This window comes from Mirounga angustirostris, unplaced genomic scaffold (assembly GCF_029215605.1).
Source record: "Mirounga angustirostris isolate CCGP_5_RB_7025 unplaced genomic scaffold, mMirAng1.0.hap1 SCAF_13, whole genome shotgun sequence".
NCBI classification, from domain to species: Eukaryota; Metazoa; Chordata; class Mammalia; order Carnivora; family Phocidae; genus Mirounga; species Mirounga angustirostris.
The window spans coordinates 88413105-88430500 of record NW_026991721.1 but is presented as its reverse complement, the minus strand read 5'-3'; the positions used below and the strand labels follow the sequence as shown (position 1 = coordinate 88430500).

The window sequence follows — 17396 nt, the reverse complement described above, 5'->3', positions numbered from 1 at the left end:
TCTTAGTTTTGAATCCTACATAAAATAACTCCCGAGACATAAAAGGCAATTTACTTATGAAATTTATTTTCTTATATAAATTATGTATTTCTCTGGGCAGACAGCCTTCACCTTATTGCACTAATAGCACATCTGTAATACCAAGCTACAGGACAAGTCTTAACAAGAGATTTGTATTCTTCAATGTAGCACTTGTCTACCAGGCACTGTAGAGAGGAGGATGAGGAAAAGCCAGGATCCGCTCAGGTGAAGAGTGGAGTGGGGGAGAGGGGCAACTTGTATATCCTTCTGACAGTTGGTTCTCTCCCAGAAGGGGGAACATGCAAAGCTTACATCTGGATTCTGGGAGCAGGGAAGAGTTGGAAGGCTGAGAAGCCCAGTGCAACACTGCAGCTCAGCTCCCTTTATTTTTGAGGGAAGCAGGAACTCCTTTTGTTCATTTGTAACAAATCACTCTGGCCTAGCTGATGCTTTGAGGAAACAGTGGGGATGGGGTCATCATCGGAATTAGCAGCAATTAAGAACAGGCCATACACTGCCACAGTGTTGGGGGGTATCCTCCTGGCTCCAGGAACCTGAAAGCTATGTATCCAAGGGAGAAGCCAGAGCTGGCTCTGGAAGTCTCTCGACTGCTCATTGTGCTCACACATCCCTGTGACCATGTGAATTAGCAAAGCTCCGGTGTTGGATCTTCCAACCGTTGGTCAAAGCTGTAATGAGACTGAGCGTGGAGGCAGAGTGAAGGGAATGCCTGAGGAGGAGGGGAGGACTGTCAGGGAAGGGGGTGATGGGCAGTGGACTGTAACATGATTAGGCCCTCCCTGCAGGTGGAGGCCGGGCTGCCAGGGAGTGGGGCAGGGGGAGCTGCAAGCCCCTAGACCTCTCCTCACTCTGCCTCTGTACTACACTGAAGAGAAGTTGCTCACATACTCTAAAGCACATTCTTGATACAGGAAGAGGGGCTTTGGGGGGGAAGCAGTGATTTGGTTTTGGGCAAGAGCCACATTAAGCCTTCATGAGGGCAGCCACCACAGCCTTGGCGTTGAGACTGCGTAGGTCACAGTAGGTCTGGCCAGTGCCCACAAAGACGATGGGTTTGCTTGTGATGTAGGTCATAGAAATAGCAGCTCCCACCTGAAATGGAGAAAGGGGATACACAGTCACCTCAAGGCCACTTCTTTATATCCCCTCAGGAACAAGAAGCTTTGGAGGCAACAACATATCCTTAGAGCATCAGCTCGCCCATGAAGGATGCCCCTCTCCATCTTGCTCTGTCCTGTACCATCGTATTTACCTTGTCATCAATGGTATCAAATTTGGTGAGGACAATGCCATCAATGAGCCGGGGTGTTTGAGCCATGGAATGGTCAGCCAAGGCTCTGTTGAACTTGACCTGTAAGGGAGAAACATGGTATAAGTACAAGAAGTACCCAGCTGGCCAAAGCTGAGGCTGGAAAAAGGAGGAGGCCCTAGCCCTCACCAGCTGGTCCACGGCCTCATTGCCTACTAAGGCCTCCCCCACAAACAGCACCAAGTCGGGTATGTTGACAGTAATGAGCTTAGCCAGGGCGGTCATCAGAGGGGCATTGTCTTGCATGCGGCCAGCTGTGTCCACCAGCACCACATCAAAGCCTTGGTTACGTGCTAGAGAGAAAAAAAGTGGTCAACTCAAAACTTTCTAGACTGTCCTGCTCATCCCACCTTTCTCTCAAGAAGTGGTAACCTGGCTATATTAAAAGCCTAGGTGTTTACTTTCTTGGGCTTCGTATCTGGTTATAAGGTAGTGTGAGCAAAAACCTATTCTGTGCTTGGCCATCAAGAACATTCAAGAAAATACGGCAACAGGACAAAGGAGAGCAAACAGAGGTTTTCTTGGGTGGAATATATTAGTTTTGCCCGCAGTTAGCTTCTCCTCATGGCAAGTTCTCCGTCCTGACTTGCTATTGAGCAGTAGGTTGGTAGGAGGAGAACCCTGACCCTCTTCGAATCACAGGGAAAGCCCAGGAGGAAAGGGGCCCACAGCAGCCCCCCGCCTTCCTGTATGCCATACCAAAGGCAATCGCTTCCATGGCAATGCCTGCAGCATCTTTGCCGTAGCCCTTTTCAAACAACTGCACCATAGTGCGGCCGCCGTGGTTCTCGGGGGGGTGTAGGGCACTCAGGCGCCGGGTGTGTGTGCGAAGCTGCTCCACAGCCCCGGCACGAAATGTGTCGCAGGCAGCGATGAGGACACTGAAGCCATTCTCTAACAGCCAGAAGGAAATCTGTGCAAAAGCAGCAAACAAATCAATCCCTTAGAACCAGAGTCCCTAAGACATGGAGAGTGAAGAAAGGACGTCAGAGACCGGTGGGGAGCTGTACCGACCTTGGCAAGATTGGTAGACTTCCCCACTCCATTAACGCCACAGAAGGTGACCACGTAAGGGCGCTGATGACGCTGGGCATCCATAATATCCCGGAGCATGTCTACACGACGCTGCGGCTGCAGAATCTGCACCAGGGACTCTTGTAGGGCTTGCTTTACTGTGGAAGTCACCGCTAAAAGGGGGTGGTGGATCTGTGAAACCCAAGAAATGCACTCCCAGGAACACCCAACACCTAAGGGAACTGGGATCTGGAGGATCCAAGGATCTTGTCCCAGGAATCCACACCACATGTGACAGTGTTGCAAGCACTTTACAAGTGTTAACTCATTTAGTTCTGAGAACTAAAGTTATGCAACAGATGTTTGGACGTGGAGTTTGCCAAAAGCCACACACCTAGTAGGAATGGAGATCAGTGCACTAACTTCCTGGTTCACATCATGCCTTAAGCACTTTCTGGTTTAGGAATATACTTACTGCTGAATGTCCCCATCACCTTCCCTTCCAGCTTGTTGGCCACAGATTCACAGAGCTGGACTGCAATGTCTGCTGCCACATTCTTAGCTGGACAGACAGGGACAGGTGTGTGAGTGCCATGTCAACAGTAAACAACCCTATGGTACAGATGAGAACTCGAGGTGGTTCTCTCCACCACCCCATCCCATAAACGTGAGTGCCCCTATTCCTCAGAACTTACCAATGAGATGATCACGCATCTTATCTAGCACAGACTCCATGTCTTCACGACTCAAGCTCTTGGACCCCACAAGGCCCTTCAGCATCCCAAACATGCCACCCAGAGTCCCCTTGGTAGCACTGCAGGCACAGGAGATCATAGATACATATAAAGCCAGTGGGCAGGAGTCGAGTCTCATCCGTTCTGGAGCCACCCATACCACCCAGCACCTGAAATTCCCCTACCTAGGTTTGGTGTTTTGAGCAGCCACTTCATCATCTGAGCTGCTGCAGTCCAGATCCTGAAGCTGCCCTCCAGGCCCAGTCCCTCGAATCTGGAGGGTATAGGGAGAGAAACAAGATGGGATCGGAACACTGAGGGCTGGGGGTAAAGAAGCCCAGGATTTACCCTGTCCTCATTCCTCCATCTCTGATTTGGAAAACTCCAAATGTGACCCACCCCTTCATTTATAGAAACCAAAGGTACTACCCTCCTAATCTCTACCTCCTCCCCAATGTCTTATTAATGGTAACTCTCACTGGCCCGTTGCCTCTTACCAAGCTGATGTCCTCAGGTGGGGCAACCTCAGGGGCTCCATTGGTGGTGGGAGTGCTATAATCCAAGACTTCCTTGTTAGCACAGCCACCCAGTGCCCACACACGGGGTGCTTTTTTGCCCTTCTCCTTTGGAGCATCTGATTTCGTGGACTTGCTGCAAAGGGTTACAGCACAAAGGGTTACAGTGAAGTAGGAGAGGAAACATCCACCCAAGAGCCAGACACGAGCTCCCTTGCCCCCCAACATAGCTAGATAACGGTATTTATGGTGAAAGTGAGAATGCCCTCACCTGGACTTCTCCAGACCTCTCCCATGCTTCTGTATGAACTCCTCTCGCTTCCTGCGTATCAGCTCCTCTTTGGAAAGTTCTACCCCATTCTCAGGCCCCACTGGGAGACCGGACTTTTCGGCAGGAACTGCTTTACTGGTAGCCAAAAGGCCATCAGAACCTGTTAGGAGAAAAGTCACTGGAGAAAAACGACCAAATTCCAACAATGGGAAATAGTCTTCCAAACCCAAATTATTAAAAGGAAACGAGGAGCAAACATCTTGGGGATGACAAGGCCTGGGGATGATAGGGTGATGGGCACTGAGCAAGGGAGACAAGCAATGACAAAGGGAAAGACGGAACAACTTCAGTCCTTACTGCCATGTTAACTTTTCATGCCCCTGTATGTCCAAGGAGCTCAAACTCACTCTCCTTCTTGGCCCCCTTTTTTTTGCTGTTCTTTGCTTTTTCCTTGGGCTTTTCACCCCGTGTCTCAATCATGGACCTCACAGGTTTCTTGGCCTTTTCTGAATCTTCAAATTTCTTCATGGTAGTGGGAGCACGGATCTTACTGCTTTCCTCTGCTTCACTAGAGAGAAGGGAATGATCAAAGTCCAGAAAAAGGGCCCTCATACCAAGAGGTCAACTAGAATTGGGCAGCAAATTCAGGAGTGTTTCAATACAATTTACTACCCTTGAACCACCCTCAGGAAAGAAGGGAGCTCATCAGGTCATGGAAATCGATTTTGCAGAGGGGTGGTCTCTCACCGAAGGAGCCGCAGGAAGTCATTTTGGAAATCAAAAGTGCCATTCAATAGACTTAAAGCACTTTGCTGTTGGATCTCTGTGCGGTACTTGTCCCGAAACAGCCGGTGCACATCATCTATCAATTTGTCTACATACGTCAGTGTTAGGATCTTCTGAAAACCAACCTGTTCAGGGAGAGAAACAGAACCAACAGATCTGCTTACGAGCCAACTCAACCCAGGCCTCCAGAGACTGGCTCAGCGGCCTGGCAGGTTTCCCTGACCTGAGGGGCAGCCAAGCTCTCTGGGCTCAGGAGCATCTTCCCTTTCCCCCTCTACCCTCTCTCTGCTCAGTTACTTCATCATATACACTGGGTGCAATTAATTAGGGTTTTCTTAATAATCAGGATTATGTTGAAAGTGTAAATGCTGTCCCTCTTAAATACCCCCACTTACCACAAACACCAGCTCAAACTGGTTGTCCAGTTTATACTTGAGTGTGAGTGCCTCATGGGTGAATGAGTTGTTACCTCCCCTTTCCTGGGGAAAAAAAAAAGTATGTCTCAACTTAAGACTACCCAGAAAACCCAGACTTGGGCCCTTCAAGGATTACTTTTGTGAAAAAAACAGACAGTTCCCTTAAAGACAGACTTGTCCCCAGGACAAGAGGATGCTTGGACCTTGCTCTCTAGTATCCCATCAGGGAGAGGAGGAGGCACCAAGTTGGGGGAAGGTGAAAAGAGGTTAGAGGGAAGGCAAGACAGGTGATAGCCAGAAGGGACCTAATGATACAATCAGATTTACTAGCAGCTGTACACTATTTGTAGAGGCGTTTTTCCATTATCACACCCAGCCTTCAAAACAACAGAAAATCAAGCTGCTGGGGTGGGGGGGAGGCGGAGGGTAAATGGAGGGAACTATGGGAAATCTCAAGAAGCGCCGGAATTCGGCTAGAGTCCCAGAAACGGAGGGGGAGGGGGCATCGCAAAGTTGCGGGATGGTCCGATAGGGGCGGGAGAGAGAAATGGAGTCCTGGCAACGAGTGAGTGGCCAGTTCGGGATAGGCGGAGAGGGTGGGAGGGAGGTGTGGGATCAGTTGACGAGGCTATGGACCGGATCAGGGGGCCGAGCCCAGAGTTCTGATCCCGCGGGGAGCGATACCTGCAGCAGCACAGAACGAATCAACGCATTAACGGGCCCGGTGCATGAGTCGCTCACGCCCTGGAAGCACCAGAGCACAAGTCCGCCCTTGGAGAAAATGGTGAAGAAGTCGAGCATGGCGGCAGCGGGAGAGGAGCCGGGGCAGGCGCCGGGAACTCAGGCCGCGATCGCCGCCGCTTCCTGCTGCGCCAAGCGCGGGACACGTCACACCAGCGGCCCCGGAAACCGGCTCAGCCGCACTTCCGCTCAGAGCTGTCGTGTTCTTTCTCCGCCTCCGCCCGAGGGCGCGCAGCACTGACGTAGACACCAGGCTCACCAATGGCGGGTGGGGGCGGGCCTGGGCAGGGCCGCTGGCCAATGGGCGCACTCGTCTGAACGGCCTGCTGCGCGGAACAGTGACCGCGGGGTGGGCATGTCGTAGGGAGGAGGTAGGGTGCGAGCCTCAAAGGGGCTGCTCGTAGAGTGGCCATGCTGCGAAGGGCGTTGCCTCTAGGCGTGGGCCGGGGCCTCTTGGGCCGGGGGCTAGGCACACACAGAGGAGGCTCCACTCTGGGTAAAGTTGAGGGCAGCGGAGGGTATCGTGGTTCTTGGGTGGCCCCAGTCTCCAGCTATGTGACCTTCAGAACTCGGGACCCGGCCCACGATGGAAAGACAGTGGGTCGGCTGGGAGAAGGGGGTAAGCTTGCCTGCCGGATCTTGTAAAGCCTGAGCAGACGTATGGATCCCAAAGATGCGCTTCTCAGGTGACAAATGCCAGATTGTTCTAAGCTCCAACTTACCGCCAGAATAGCAGAGAGCCAGCCTGATTGATTGGTTGCACAGATAGATGTGCTTTAAGTCCTGCTAGCGTGCAGGATGCTGTGCCTAGTGTGTGGCTGTTAAGGAGGAAAGAAGGGAAAGAGGATAGGGTCTGTGTCCTGTGGAGGTGCCTGGAGTGTAGCTGGGGAGGGAAGACTTCAATAGACCAGTTCAAGACTGGATAGAACCCAACTTGGACAAATGCTCTGCACTGCTAGTCACCGAAGCTAGTGTAATTGGAGAGGTACATGGAGCAGGTGGGAACTGAGATCAGCCTTGAAGATAATTGTTTACTGATTCAAGGACGGTGTGTCTTCCATGTTCTGGGGAACTGAGCAAAAGTTAGGAGAAGAGAAATATTGGTTTGGTGCAAGGAACTAGCAAAAGCCATGTAGATAGAGCATTTGTGTAGAAATAGGAAATGTAGTTTGGACAAGGAAGGTAAGCCCAGATCAAGGAGATTTTTTTTTTTTGAACATTGCCGAGAAGAGTTTGGACTTTGTATTGGAGTCAGTGAAAAGACTTGGAGATTTTTGAGTTAGGTGTGAAAGACAAAAGGATTCATTTATTCAAGGCACTTACGATGTGCCAGGTTCTGTGCTAGGTTGGAGATTCATTGGTGAAGAAGGTAAGCATGGTACAGTATGAAGCAATCACAAACTCAAAATTGCAAACGTCTTGCATGAGGTAATGAGACAGTGTGACAGGAGATTTTGACAGTGTAGGGGGTCAGGAAAGCCTTTCCTGAGAAAATGATAACTGAACTGAAAGGGAAAGGAAGCAAGGTGTTAATGGCAAAGAAGTGGACACAGTTTCAAAACAGAGAACCCCTGTGTAGATTCCGTGTGGTGGGATGAAATAAAGCACCATCAAGGTGTGGAAGGGGCTGGAGTGGGGGAGTAGGGAGAGAACAAGGTAAACAGGAGCTAGACTGTGCAGTGTCTCATAGGCCGTGTTGAAGATTTTGGACTTTTATTCTTGGAGTAACGGAAAGCCACTGGAAGGTTTTAAGCAAGACCGTATGTGATTAAATTAGTGCTTAGAAAATATTCTAGCTGTGATGCAGAAGAGTTGGGCAGGCAAGAGGGGAATTAGTGGGAACAATCAGGAGGCTTTTGCATTAGTCTAGGTGAGAGCTTATGGTGGTTTGGTCTAGGGTGGTGGTAACAGAGATGGGAAAAAACGGGGGGAGGGACAGATTGGGGAGATATTTAGGAGGCAAAGCCATCGGGACTTGACAATAGATGGGACATGAATGTAGCTTTGCTGGTGGTGATGGATGGCCAGGATAAGATGCCACTCAAAGAGTATCATGCTTCAGAGGGCACTGCAGCTTGGGGTGTGCCAGAACCTATTGGTCCAGGAGCCTGGAACATCCAAGAGGAGAGGACAATACGGTTGAATATATGAGCCTGGGGCTCAGAGGAAAGAGCAGTCTGCACAGGAGATAAACATGTGTAAGTCACCTGGCCTAGGGAGAGAGTAAGAGAGTGTTCATTTTAAGAAGTTGAATCTTGCATTGCTGGGCACGATGCATGAGAAGGCAAAGAGCCGAACGGCATACAGACCATATAGTGAAGCTCTGGAATACTGCTGGGTGCGAGCTGACCTTATGAGAAGGGAGGGCCATGGAGACAGCCAGCTCAGGGTCCTCTTAGCCCACCTTTTCCTGTGCCGATCCTCTAACTCCTGACCACCTGGAAAGAGAATGTATGGCCTTCTGACCTATAATTGCATCCCACAGATCAGAATGGAAAGGTGTCCGAGATTAAGAAGAAGATCCAATCAGTCCTTCCTGGAGGGGCCTGGAATCCACCGTACGACACCAGCTACCTGCCCCCTGAACACTCGGATGTGGTGATTGTGGGGGGTGGGGTGATTGGCCTGTCCGTGGCCTATTGGCTGAAGAGGTTGGAGAAGCCACGAGGTGCCGTTCGGGTGCTGGTGGTGGAACGGGACCACACGGTGAGGTCTGGGGAGGGCGGCGGCATGAGTGGGGCACGGACTCTTACTAAGGGGCAAGGGGAGCAGAGGGGAGGAAAGACTTCAGTCTTCGGGGGTTCAAAGTCCAAAGGGACTGTACTTTGGCTATTGTTGAGAAATAGTCCCAGGTGCTTCCTCCCTCAAATTAGAGGCTTTGGCAGTAAGGTTTTTGCTTTTAAAAGCAAATTTCACAATGTTGGATCTTCTGGGTGCCCACAAGTCCGACAAAGAGAAACTGTATTCTAGCTGTAACGAACACAAACAGCTATCTCATCCCCCCTTCGAGATTCTATTACTTCTGAGGTTTTGCACAGTTGTTCTATTTTATTTTCTAAGATTTTATTCATTTATTTGAGAGAGAGAGCACACAAGTGGGGAGGGAGGGGTGGAGGGAAAGGGAGAAACAGACTCTCCGCAGAGCAGGGAGCCCGATGCAGGGCTCTATCCCAGGACTCTGGGATTATGACCTGAGCCAAAGGCAGATGCTTAACTGACTGAGCCACCCAGGTGCCCCTAGTTGTTCCTATTTTAACCACTGCCAGTTAACCAGGAATCTTGCTAGTTCTATTTTCCAGTTGGGTAGATGAAATGTTAGTTTCCTGCCCTTGGACTTCCAGGCCATTCCCATTTTGTGCCACAGTGCCCAGCCCTTTTAGATGATTGATTCTCTCTGCTCTGCACATCTGCTAAAAAGGATTTTAGGGGCGCCTGGGTGGCTCAGTCGGTTAAGCGTCTGCCTTCGGCTCAGGTCATGATCCCAGAGTCCTGGGATCAAGCCCCGCATCGGGCTCCCTGCTCCACAGGAGGCCTGTTTCTCCCTCTCCCTCTGCCTTCCCCCCCTTGCCACTGCTTCGTGCTCGCTCTCACGTGCTCTTTGTCTCTCTTTCTTCCTCTCTCTCTCAAATAACTAACTAAAAAATCTTAAGGAAAAAAAAAAGGTTCTTAATAATAGTTGCCCTCTTTGGGTGCTGGTTGACTTGCATATGGGTTTATCTCCCTCAACTCCTCTTAGATTACAGACTTGCAAGTAGGACTCCCCTCTATTTGTAGGTGCTTTTGTTAGTGGATTCTGCTCACGTGTGACAGGATGCTGGCCGCCCTCAGCTACTTTGGTCTTTCCACAGTATTCCCAGGCCTCCACTGCACTGTCTGTGGGCGGGATTCGTCAGCAGTTCTCGGTGCCTGAGAACATCCAGCTCTCCCTCTTTTCAGTTGAGTTTCTGCGGAACATCAATGTACGTGCAAAGGGGCTTGGGGGTTGGGGTGGTGACCTCTCCTTTAACCCAGAGAGAGGAGCCGCCCAGCTGGCCAGGGGAAGCAGGGAGCAGAAGCAGTTTGGGCAAGTAGGAGTTGGAACCTCTAGTTCTGTCCCTGGTGGTGGTACCCAGAGGAGGAGGGCTTCCCCGAGTCTCGGGAGCTGTTGGTGAGGAAGCCAGGAGAGCTCTCCCTCCCTTCTTTAAATCAACTTCTTCTAAAGAGTTGTTTTTTTTTTTTTTTCCCTTTTTTGCATATAGGAGTACCTGGCTGTAGTCGATGACCCTCCCCTGGACATCCAGTTCAACCCCTCGGGTTATCTCTTGCTGGCTTCGGAAAAGGGGGCTGCAGTCATGGAGAGCAACGTGAAGATGCAGAGGTGGGTGCCCGGCACGACCACCCGTCTGCTGCTCAGCTGCACACACCCAGCAGGCTCCCGACACTGAGTTAGGAACTGGGGCGGGCGAGTTGATAAGACAGGTCTTGACTGTGCGGGAGCTCAGTCTGTCGGGTAACACAGACAAGACCTCCGGGATCCTGTGCTGTCACACGGACGTGGACCACACGCTGCCGCGGTGGTTCCTGAATTTGCCGGATCCTAAGAACCCCTGGAAAATCCCACACCCGATGAGCCAGAACGTCTAGGGAAGAGCCCAGGGATCTGCACACTTTTCCTGTAGGGGCCAGATAGCCAACGTTTTAGGCTTTTGGGGTCATATGGTCTCTGTGGCAGTCACTCAACTCTGCAGTTGAAACAAAAGCAGCCATAGACAAAACATGGACAAAAATCTGAATGAATGAGTGTGACTCACGTACAAAGATGCAGGCAGCAGGCCGGTTTGGGCGGCCCCTTTCCTGAGTGAGTCTCATGGTCAGACAAGAGTGCATGTGTTTAACGAATAGACTTGCAAGGGACATCAGGTAATGTCCCAGATGCAGCACTTACTCATGTAGCCACCCAATCCTCCCCATTTTACGTGTGGGTAAACTGAGGCACGAGGCGCTAGTCAGTGGTGGTGCTGGGATTCAAACCAGGCAGTCTGGCTTGCCAGTGTGTTCTTTTAGGATCTGTGTTGCTGTCTTTGGGGGACAGTGTCCCATAAGAGATTGTGCTGGTGGACAGGGCTGTACTAGAAAGTGGACAGGAAGGCCCTTCTAGGCAGAAGGGAAGGGAACAAGGGGAGGGAGCCAAGGGACCTGCTCTGTTGTGAAAGGACAGGGAACAGTTAGGGGATGACAGGGAGTTTAGTGTGGCCAAGGAGATACCGGGGTGTAGGAAAGGAAAGCGGGGTCGGGTGCTGAAGAGCCATGACTGGGAGGCTTGGTCTTGACCCGCTTAGCAAGGAGGAAAACTTGGGGAGTTTGGGGCAGAGATGTGACACAAATGAGGCAGGATCCCCACTTGTGGAGTTGGGGTCCCTACTTCCTCTCTGCAACCCCCGCCCGACACACCTGCACACAGTTGCGCATTTCTCTCAGGCAGGAAGGAGCCAAAGTCTGTCTGATGTCTCCTGAGCAGCTTCGGAACAAATTTCCCTGGATAAACACAGAGGGTGTGGCGTTGGCATCTTACGGTGAGGCCTGCTTGCAGAGGGGTTCAGGGGTCGAGGGGTGCCTCGGGTTGGGAGTCTCAGCACCTTCTAGCCACGTCAAGAAGCAGTGCTTCCCCCTGGCCGGCAGAGCCTCCCCCCCGGGCCATGCTCGCTCTCTGTCCTTCCACAGGATTTGCCTCTGGTACACTTGGGCACCATGACCTTCCCTGGCTTGTGAGCCCTAAAGAGGAGTCAGGGGCATGGGAAATCCAGTAGGAGAGGAGGGTCCTAATCCCGCCTCATGAGTCCTCTTGCTGATCACAGGGATGGAGTGTGAAGGTTGGTTTGACCCCTGGTGTCTGCTCCAGGGGCTTCGGCGGAAGGTCCAGTCCATGGGGGTCCTCTTCTGCCACGGAGAGGTGACACGTGAGTCTGAGGTCCCATGCTTCTTCCCTCTGCCAGCCAGGACACAGGCGTGGATGGGGTCTTACCTTCACTCACGGGCTAAGCAAGAGTTGGTAGGAAAGGGGGTTCTCCCTGAGGGCTGGCCCTGGCCATTCTGACTCCAGCTCCTAACTCGGCTTCTCTGCATGACTTACGATGTGCTTGAAGGTCTCGGCACGCTCCTGATCGGTGTGCAGCCAAGTTCGTCCTGGTTACCCCATCTCTGTGGGAAAGCCCCCACCTTCCAGCTTGCTTTCCTCGTGAAACCCATGGAATCCCAATCTTGCCCTCTTCAGGCCTCAGGAGTTCTTTTTTTTTCCCCCCCATGCAGGTTTTGTCTCTTCGTCTAGCCACACGGAGACCACAAGTGGGGAAGAGGTGACTTTGAAAAGGATCCATGAAGTCCATGTAAGTTCCCAGCCTATGCATCTTCCTTACCAAAGCGGAGGGATAAGACCGGTAACAACTGTCATCTTGATCTTTTTCTGCCCACTTCCAGTCTGGGTAAACTAAGGCTCAGGAAGAAATGTACCTCTCATGGTGCCCAGTGTGTGGGCCAGGCCCTCCCTCCCCTCCTCCTTTGGTGCCTGCAGGTGAAGATAGACCGCAGCCTGGAGTACCAGCCCGTGGAATGTGCTCTCGTGATCAACGCGGCAGGGGCCTGGTCTGGCCGGATCGCGGAGCTGGCTGGTGTCGGGAAGGGGCCGCCTGGCACCCTGCAGGGCACCAAGCTACCCGTGGAGCGGAGGAAAAGGTAACTCCCCTCGGGGCGGCTGGGAGGTTGGGGAGGCGGACAGAAACGGCGTAAGAGTTTGTTAAATGCGGTCGGGAGTGGCGGGGGCGTGCTCTTCCCACCGTCTTCTAACCCACCGGTCGTGGCAGGTATGTGTACCTGTGGCACTGCCCCCAGGGACCAGGCCTGGAGACCCCATTCGTCGTAGATGCCAGTGGAGCCTATTTCCGCCGAGAAGGACTAGGCAACAACTATCTGGGCGGCTGTAGCCCCACTGAGGTAGGCTGGGCAGGGGTGGGGTGCTGGGCAGGAGACGTAGGCCAACTGTCATGAAAGAGTCAGGCTTTGGGGCGCCTGCGGGGCTCAGTCAGTTAAGCCTTTGCCTTCAGCTCAGGTCAGGACCCCAGGGTCGTGAGCTCGAGCCCCGTGTCGGGCTTCCTGCTCGGGGAGGAGTCTGCTTCTCCCTCTCCTCCCTGCTTGTTCTCTCTCACTCGCTCCCTCTCTCTCTCAAATAAATAATAAATAAAATCTTTTAAAAAAAGAGAAAAAGAAAAAGAGTCAGGCTCTTTGGAGGGCCCAGCACTGTTACTGATGTTCCAGCCCCTCTGGGTTTGAAGTGGGATCTTTCCTCCCCGCCCCCCACCTCCTGGGGGGATTGAGTAAAGGGTCGGTGAGGTCTGGGTCAGCCCTCGTATCTCAGGGAGCATAAGTCATGTCCCCACCTCTCACTGCAGGAGGAGGAACCGGACCCAGGGAACCTGGAAGTGGACCATGATTTCTTCCAGGATAAGGTGTGGCCCCCTTTGGCCCAGAGGGTACCAGCTTTTGAGACTCTGAAGGTAACTAGGAGGCACATGAGCCTGGAGCACCTCGGTCCCCTTGGAAAGCCTGTCCACTGCCACACGCCCTCCACCTCACAACTGCTAAGGACTTGTGGTCTAGGGGCACATCCCATCGACCCCTCAGCAGCTGGAAGACGCTGCTGCGTCTGACCCCTGGGCAGGAGTGAGGGTGGCACGTGTCGGCACTTTCCTGGGAACCCCAGCGTCCTGTCCACCTGCAGGTTCGGAGTGCTTGGGCTGGCTATTACGACTACAACACCTTCGACCAGAATGGTGTGGTGGGTCCCCACCCACTCGTCGTCAACATGTACTTTGCCACGGGCTTCAGTGGCCATGGGCTCCAGCAGGCCCCTGCCGTGGGGCGAGCTGTGGCAGAGATGGTGCTGGATGGCCACTTCCAGACTATCAACCTGAGCCCCTTCCACTTCAGCCGCTTTTACTTGGGAGAGAAGGTCCAGGAGCACAACATCATCTGAGCCTGTAAGCTCTTCACTGGGCCCCGCTGCCCCATCCGTGACCCTTGGCTCACATTCACATTCTCCTCACTGTGGCTTCCTCCCCAGCACCAAGCCAGGCTCTCCTCCATCCTCCTGTCCCCGTGGGGCTGGGCAGGCAGGCCAACTGTAGGCTTTGAGAGGCACTGTGCCTTAGGCCCAGGCCAACAGAGAATGATGGGGTGAGACCCCAGGACTGATCTCTGGCCCGGGCCAAGGCCGCCCACCAAGGTAGTGCAGCTGGGCAGAATACCTGACCACGTGCCCCAAGACTGGCGTCTTCAGAAAGATTGCCTCTGCCTGTCTTTGGCAGGCTCCAGCAGAGGCCAGGCAGGGGGCATTGCAGGGCAGCCTGGCCCAGATTTAGTGATTGTTTACCTTTTTCATCAGTCAATAAAATGTGATTACTTTTTCCATCCAGGCCTCTGTCCCTTCTACTTTCACCTCCTGAAGCACCCACTAGCCTTTCACACCAGGCTGGGAGGAGCATGGCCTTCTCCTCCCAGGAACATTCTAAAGTCCTCCTTATAGGCATCTTGTTTGCACACAAGTGCCTCCTCTTCCTGAGTCCCTGCAGGGTTTGGTTGTAGAATGTAGGGAAGGCTTCATTCATTTATTCACTATTTATTCAGCTCCAGCTCTTGGCCAGGCCCAGGGCTGCATATTAGGGATATACAGCAAACAGGCATACCGTATGTCCTCACGGGAGTGTTCTTATCTCTGCCCTGCCCTTCAGCCCAGATCAGATGTAGTGCCCTCCCGTAGTGCGGGAATAAGCACAGGTCACGGACACCTCGTCTCACCTGGGTGTTTCTCCATGAAGCTTCTCAGGGAAGTTGTCCTCTGAGCTGAACCTACAGGACGAGCAGTTTAACGAAGTGAATGCACAGAGGGGAAGCGGGGAGGAGAGCGAGGACGGGGGTGATTGCAGACTTTAGGAAAACCATATGCAAATGCCCAGGACCAAGGGTTAGTAAGATTCAAGGGACAATAAGAGATTTGTCCAGGTGAGATCATGGAGGGAAGGAAGAGAGGCAGTAAGAATCGGGGCAGGGCCAGGAGCCAAAGAGCCATGCTGTGGCGCTTGGGTTGTGTTCTGTGGGCTTTCAGTAGAGAAGCGACATGCTCCGATTTTCCTTTTAGAAAAATCACCCTGACTGCCTGTGGCGAATAGACTATGATGTCAAAGCAGGAGGGCAGATGGGAGGCTGTCACTGCGTCCACAGGGCAGACAGCAGGGCCTGCACTGTCAGGGCAAGAAGCATGTGTGTCCAAGAAGTGACAATAGTCACAAGAAGCGGGGTCAAGTAAGACTCAGGTTTTTGGCTTGGACAGCTAGATGTATGTCTTGCCTTTCACAGAGGTGAGGAACACCAGGGAGGAGCAGGGTGAGGGACAAAATGAGTGGTACAGTCTGGGACATGTTGAGTCAAGGGTGCATACAAGGACATCGGGTAGAGCTGTCTAGCTGGGAGTTGAAGGTACTGCTGGGCACTCAGGATGACCTAGGCTGTAGAAATACGGATACCATGGAAGAGAATGGCATCCCCTCACAAAGGGAGAAGAGTAGGGGGCCAAGGGGGGAAGCCAGGGGGGACCCCACTGTCATTTTAAGGGATGAACGAAAGGAGAGGAAACCGAAGAGGTGGCCAGAGGCAGGAGAAAAGCCAGGAGCGTGAGGTGTCCCAGGAACCTAGGAGTGGTCAGCGATATCCATGCATGCTCGATATCCATGCATGCTCGCAGGCTGGATCAGTACCAGGTAGGTCGGTGGGGCCCCCACGGAGAGCGGTTCTGGGAAGAAATGTACCTCGGTGGGGTCCAAGGTGACAGTTGTTCAGAAGGGAGAAGTGAATGGGAGTAGAGAGTTAGTAAAACGTTCATTCCCCCTCAAAAGCAGCCTTTGGGGAGAAGAAGGGAAAAGATGGGCCCGACTGATTATCAGCTGTGTGAGGGAGGGCGGACCGGGGACGGGAGTGGCGCTGCCCCGTGAGGTAACAGGAGAAGCCCTTGGGCTGGGTAAGAGCCAGGACTGATGAGGCAAGCAAAAGAGGAAGAGCCTCGGGTGCTGAAAGACAGGAAGGAACTTGCCAGGGGCATGGGCTAGGGACAACTCAGGCCAAGCCCAACATCTGTGATAACCCTGTAAGCTAGCCTCGTCAGGTGCCCAGTATTCACTCACCCTGCCTTCAGTAGCTACCCCCCTCTGTGGGTCAGAAGGAAAATGGCCTTCATCTGGCTCCTCACGCTGAAGCTACTTCAAGATGACAAACACTGTACTCATTTATTAAGAATGCATTAATGAGGCCTCGTAGGAGAGCACTTACCCTGCCATCTGTCTTCCCTCTCAGTCCAAGCCTCCTTCACCTTTGCCCCAACACTGAGCTGTCGCCATGCGTGCCCTCCACCCGCTCTCAGCCAGGCTTCCCTGAGTGCCTGTGCCCTGCGCTGCAGCCCGAGGGGAGCCCTGGCTTAACTCCAAACAACAGGGTGGAACAGGGCTGGTGAGGAAAGAGGTGGGACGGGCAGAGTTAACAAAGCCGTAGAAAGGAGCCTTGCCAGAAGGGGGCGCCGGAAGAGCACAGCTGGGAAAGGGAGCGCACGGTGGGTGGAGGGAACAGCGGAGGTCAAGCGCCCGGCCCGGCAAAGCAGAGGTGTGTTGGATAAAGGGTCAAAGAAACCCTTCCTGTACTTCCTGCCTACTTCATCTCACCTACTCCTCCCCGCAACACTGGGAACCAGGTACTGTCATCTGACCACGAGTGAAGTGAACCGAGACAGGCCACATAACTTCCCCAGGGTCAGAGGGCTAGTAAATGATGAGCTCTGGATGTGAACCCCAGCGGTCTTGCTCCAGAGCCGCTCCAGAGCCTTCGTGTACAGTCTGAGACCACACTGCCTCCCAGGATTAGCCACTAATTCGCTCTGCTGGCTGGTGAGAAATGTAGGAAATCAGCCTGAAAGGGAGATCATGAATCATGAATCTTCCATCAGTCCTATTAAACTAGCTGCATCGTCCAGCATTTGGGAGGAATGTTTCCCAAACTGGCATGCCATGGAACACTGCTCAGGAAGATACTGGTATTTCTACTACGCTGAAACAAGTCGGGGAAAGGATACGTGTTGTCTTCCCTCCACCCTCCACCCCCCACCCCGTCCTGGTGCTTCACAAAGCTCATCAGCAAGCGGGCAGGTAAAGAAATCCTGCACTTTAACCCAGGACTCAGCCAATGTCTTGCTCATCACTTTTGTGCAGCAGGGAAGCGCGGGGTTTGGCATCGGCTTCCAACACCGGCCTCAGTTGTGTCCCCCCTCAACCCCCGCCCCGCCCCATTTCTGCGGTTGAGAGCCCCGCGACCACCTGCCGTGTGGACTTTGGACAAGTCTTAAATCTCCACTTTTTTTTTCTTTTCTTTCATATTCCGCCCCCCCCGCCCCCCCTCCCCGCCCCAGGCCGCGCATGGGGGAGGAGTAGAGGGAGAGGGAGAGAATCTTGAGCAGGCTCCACGCTGAGCAGAGCCGCACCCAGGGTGGACCTCAGGACC

General features: G+C 53.0%; 2 protein-coding genes across 9 annotated transcripts; one reads left to right on the top strand and one right to left on the bottom strand.

Annotated features, from left to right (window-relative positions):
- Positions 1-44: 44 nt before the first annotated feature.
- SRPRA (SRP receptor subunit alpha) lies at positions 45-6004 on the bottom strand. The gene is made up of 14 exons (XM_045894718.3): positions 5772-6004; positions 5067-5150; positions 4633-4796; positions 4293-4453; positions 3886-4045; positions 3597-3750; positions 3285-3373; positions 3061-3179; positions 2841-2927; positions 2366-2538; positions 2051-2264; positions 1481-1644; positions 1295-1393; positions 45-1134 (listed from the first exon to the last, which is right to left on the bottom strand). The coding sequence occupies exons 1-14, from the start codon at positions 5886-5888 to the stop codon at positions 1006-1008; spliced, it is 1914 nt and encodes a 637-aa protein (XP_045750674.1). The 5' UTR covers positions 5889-6004; the 3' UTR covers positions 45-1005.
- Positions 6005-6051: 47 nt separating this feature from the next.
- FOXRED1 (FAD dependent oxidoreductase domain containing 1) lies at positions 6052-14267 on the top strand. 8 transcript variants are annotated; one of them, XM_045894721.3, is made up of 11 exons: positions 6052-6324; positions 8314-8534; positions 9677-9787; positions 10067-10185; positions 11286-11380; positions 11663-11764; positions 12114-12190; positions 12376-12536; positions 12665-12794; positions 13250-13354; positions 13579-14267. In XM_045894721.3, exons 1-11 carry the CDS (start codon positions 6240-6242, stop codon positions 13831-13833), a joined length of 1461 nt encoding a protein of 486 aa, XP_045750677.1. In that variant the 5' UTR covers positions 6052-6239; the 3' UTR covers positions 13834-14267. The 8 variants fall into 8 exon arrangements, with proteins under 8 accessions (XP_045750677.1, XP_045750676.1, XP_045750675.1 ...); XM_045894720.3 differs by having other exon boundaries at positions 6052-6447; positions 9677-9763; XM_045894719.3 differs by having other exon boundaries at positions 6052-6447.
- Positions 14268-17396: the final 3129 nt, after the last annotated feature.

Coding starts and splice junctions, on each gene's coding strand:
- FOXRED1 (XM_045894719.3), top strand. CDS start 6,240: ATGCTGCGAAGGGCGTTGCCTCTAGGCGTGGGCCGGGGCCTCTTGGGC. Junction 6,448..8,313: donor GGGTCGGCTGGGAGAAGGGG/GTAAGCTTGCCT, acceptor TGCATCCCACAG/ATCAGAATGGAAAGGTGTCC. Junction 12,191..12,375: donor AAAGGATCCATGAAGTCCAT/GTAAGTTCCCAG, acceptor TGGTGCCTGCAG/GTGAAGATAGACCGCAGCCT.
- SRPRA (XM_045894718.3), bottom strand. CDS start 5,888: ATGCTCGACTTCTTCACCATTTTCTCCAAGGGCGGACTTGTGCTCTGG. Junction 5,151..5,771: donor TTCGTTCTGTGCTGCTGCAG/GTATCGCTCCCC, acceptor TTTTTTCCCCAG/GAAAGGGGAGGTAACAACTC. Junction 3,180..3,284: donor GCTCAAAACACCAAACCTAG/GTAGGGGAATTT, acceptor CTGTGCCTGCAG/TGCTACCAAGGGGACTCTGG.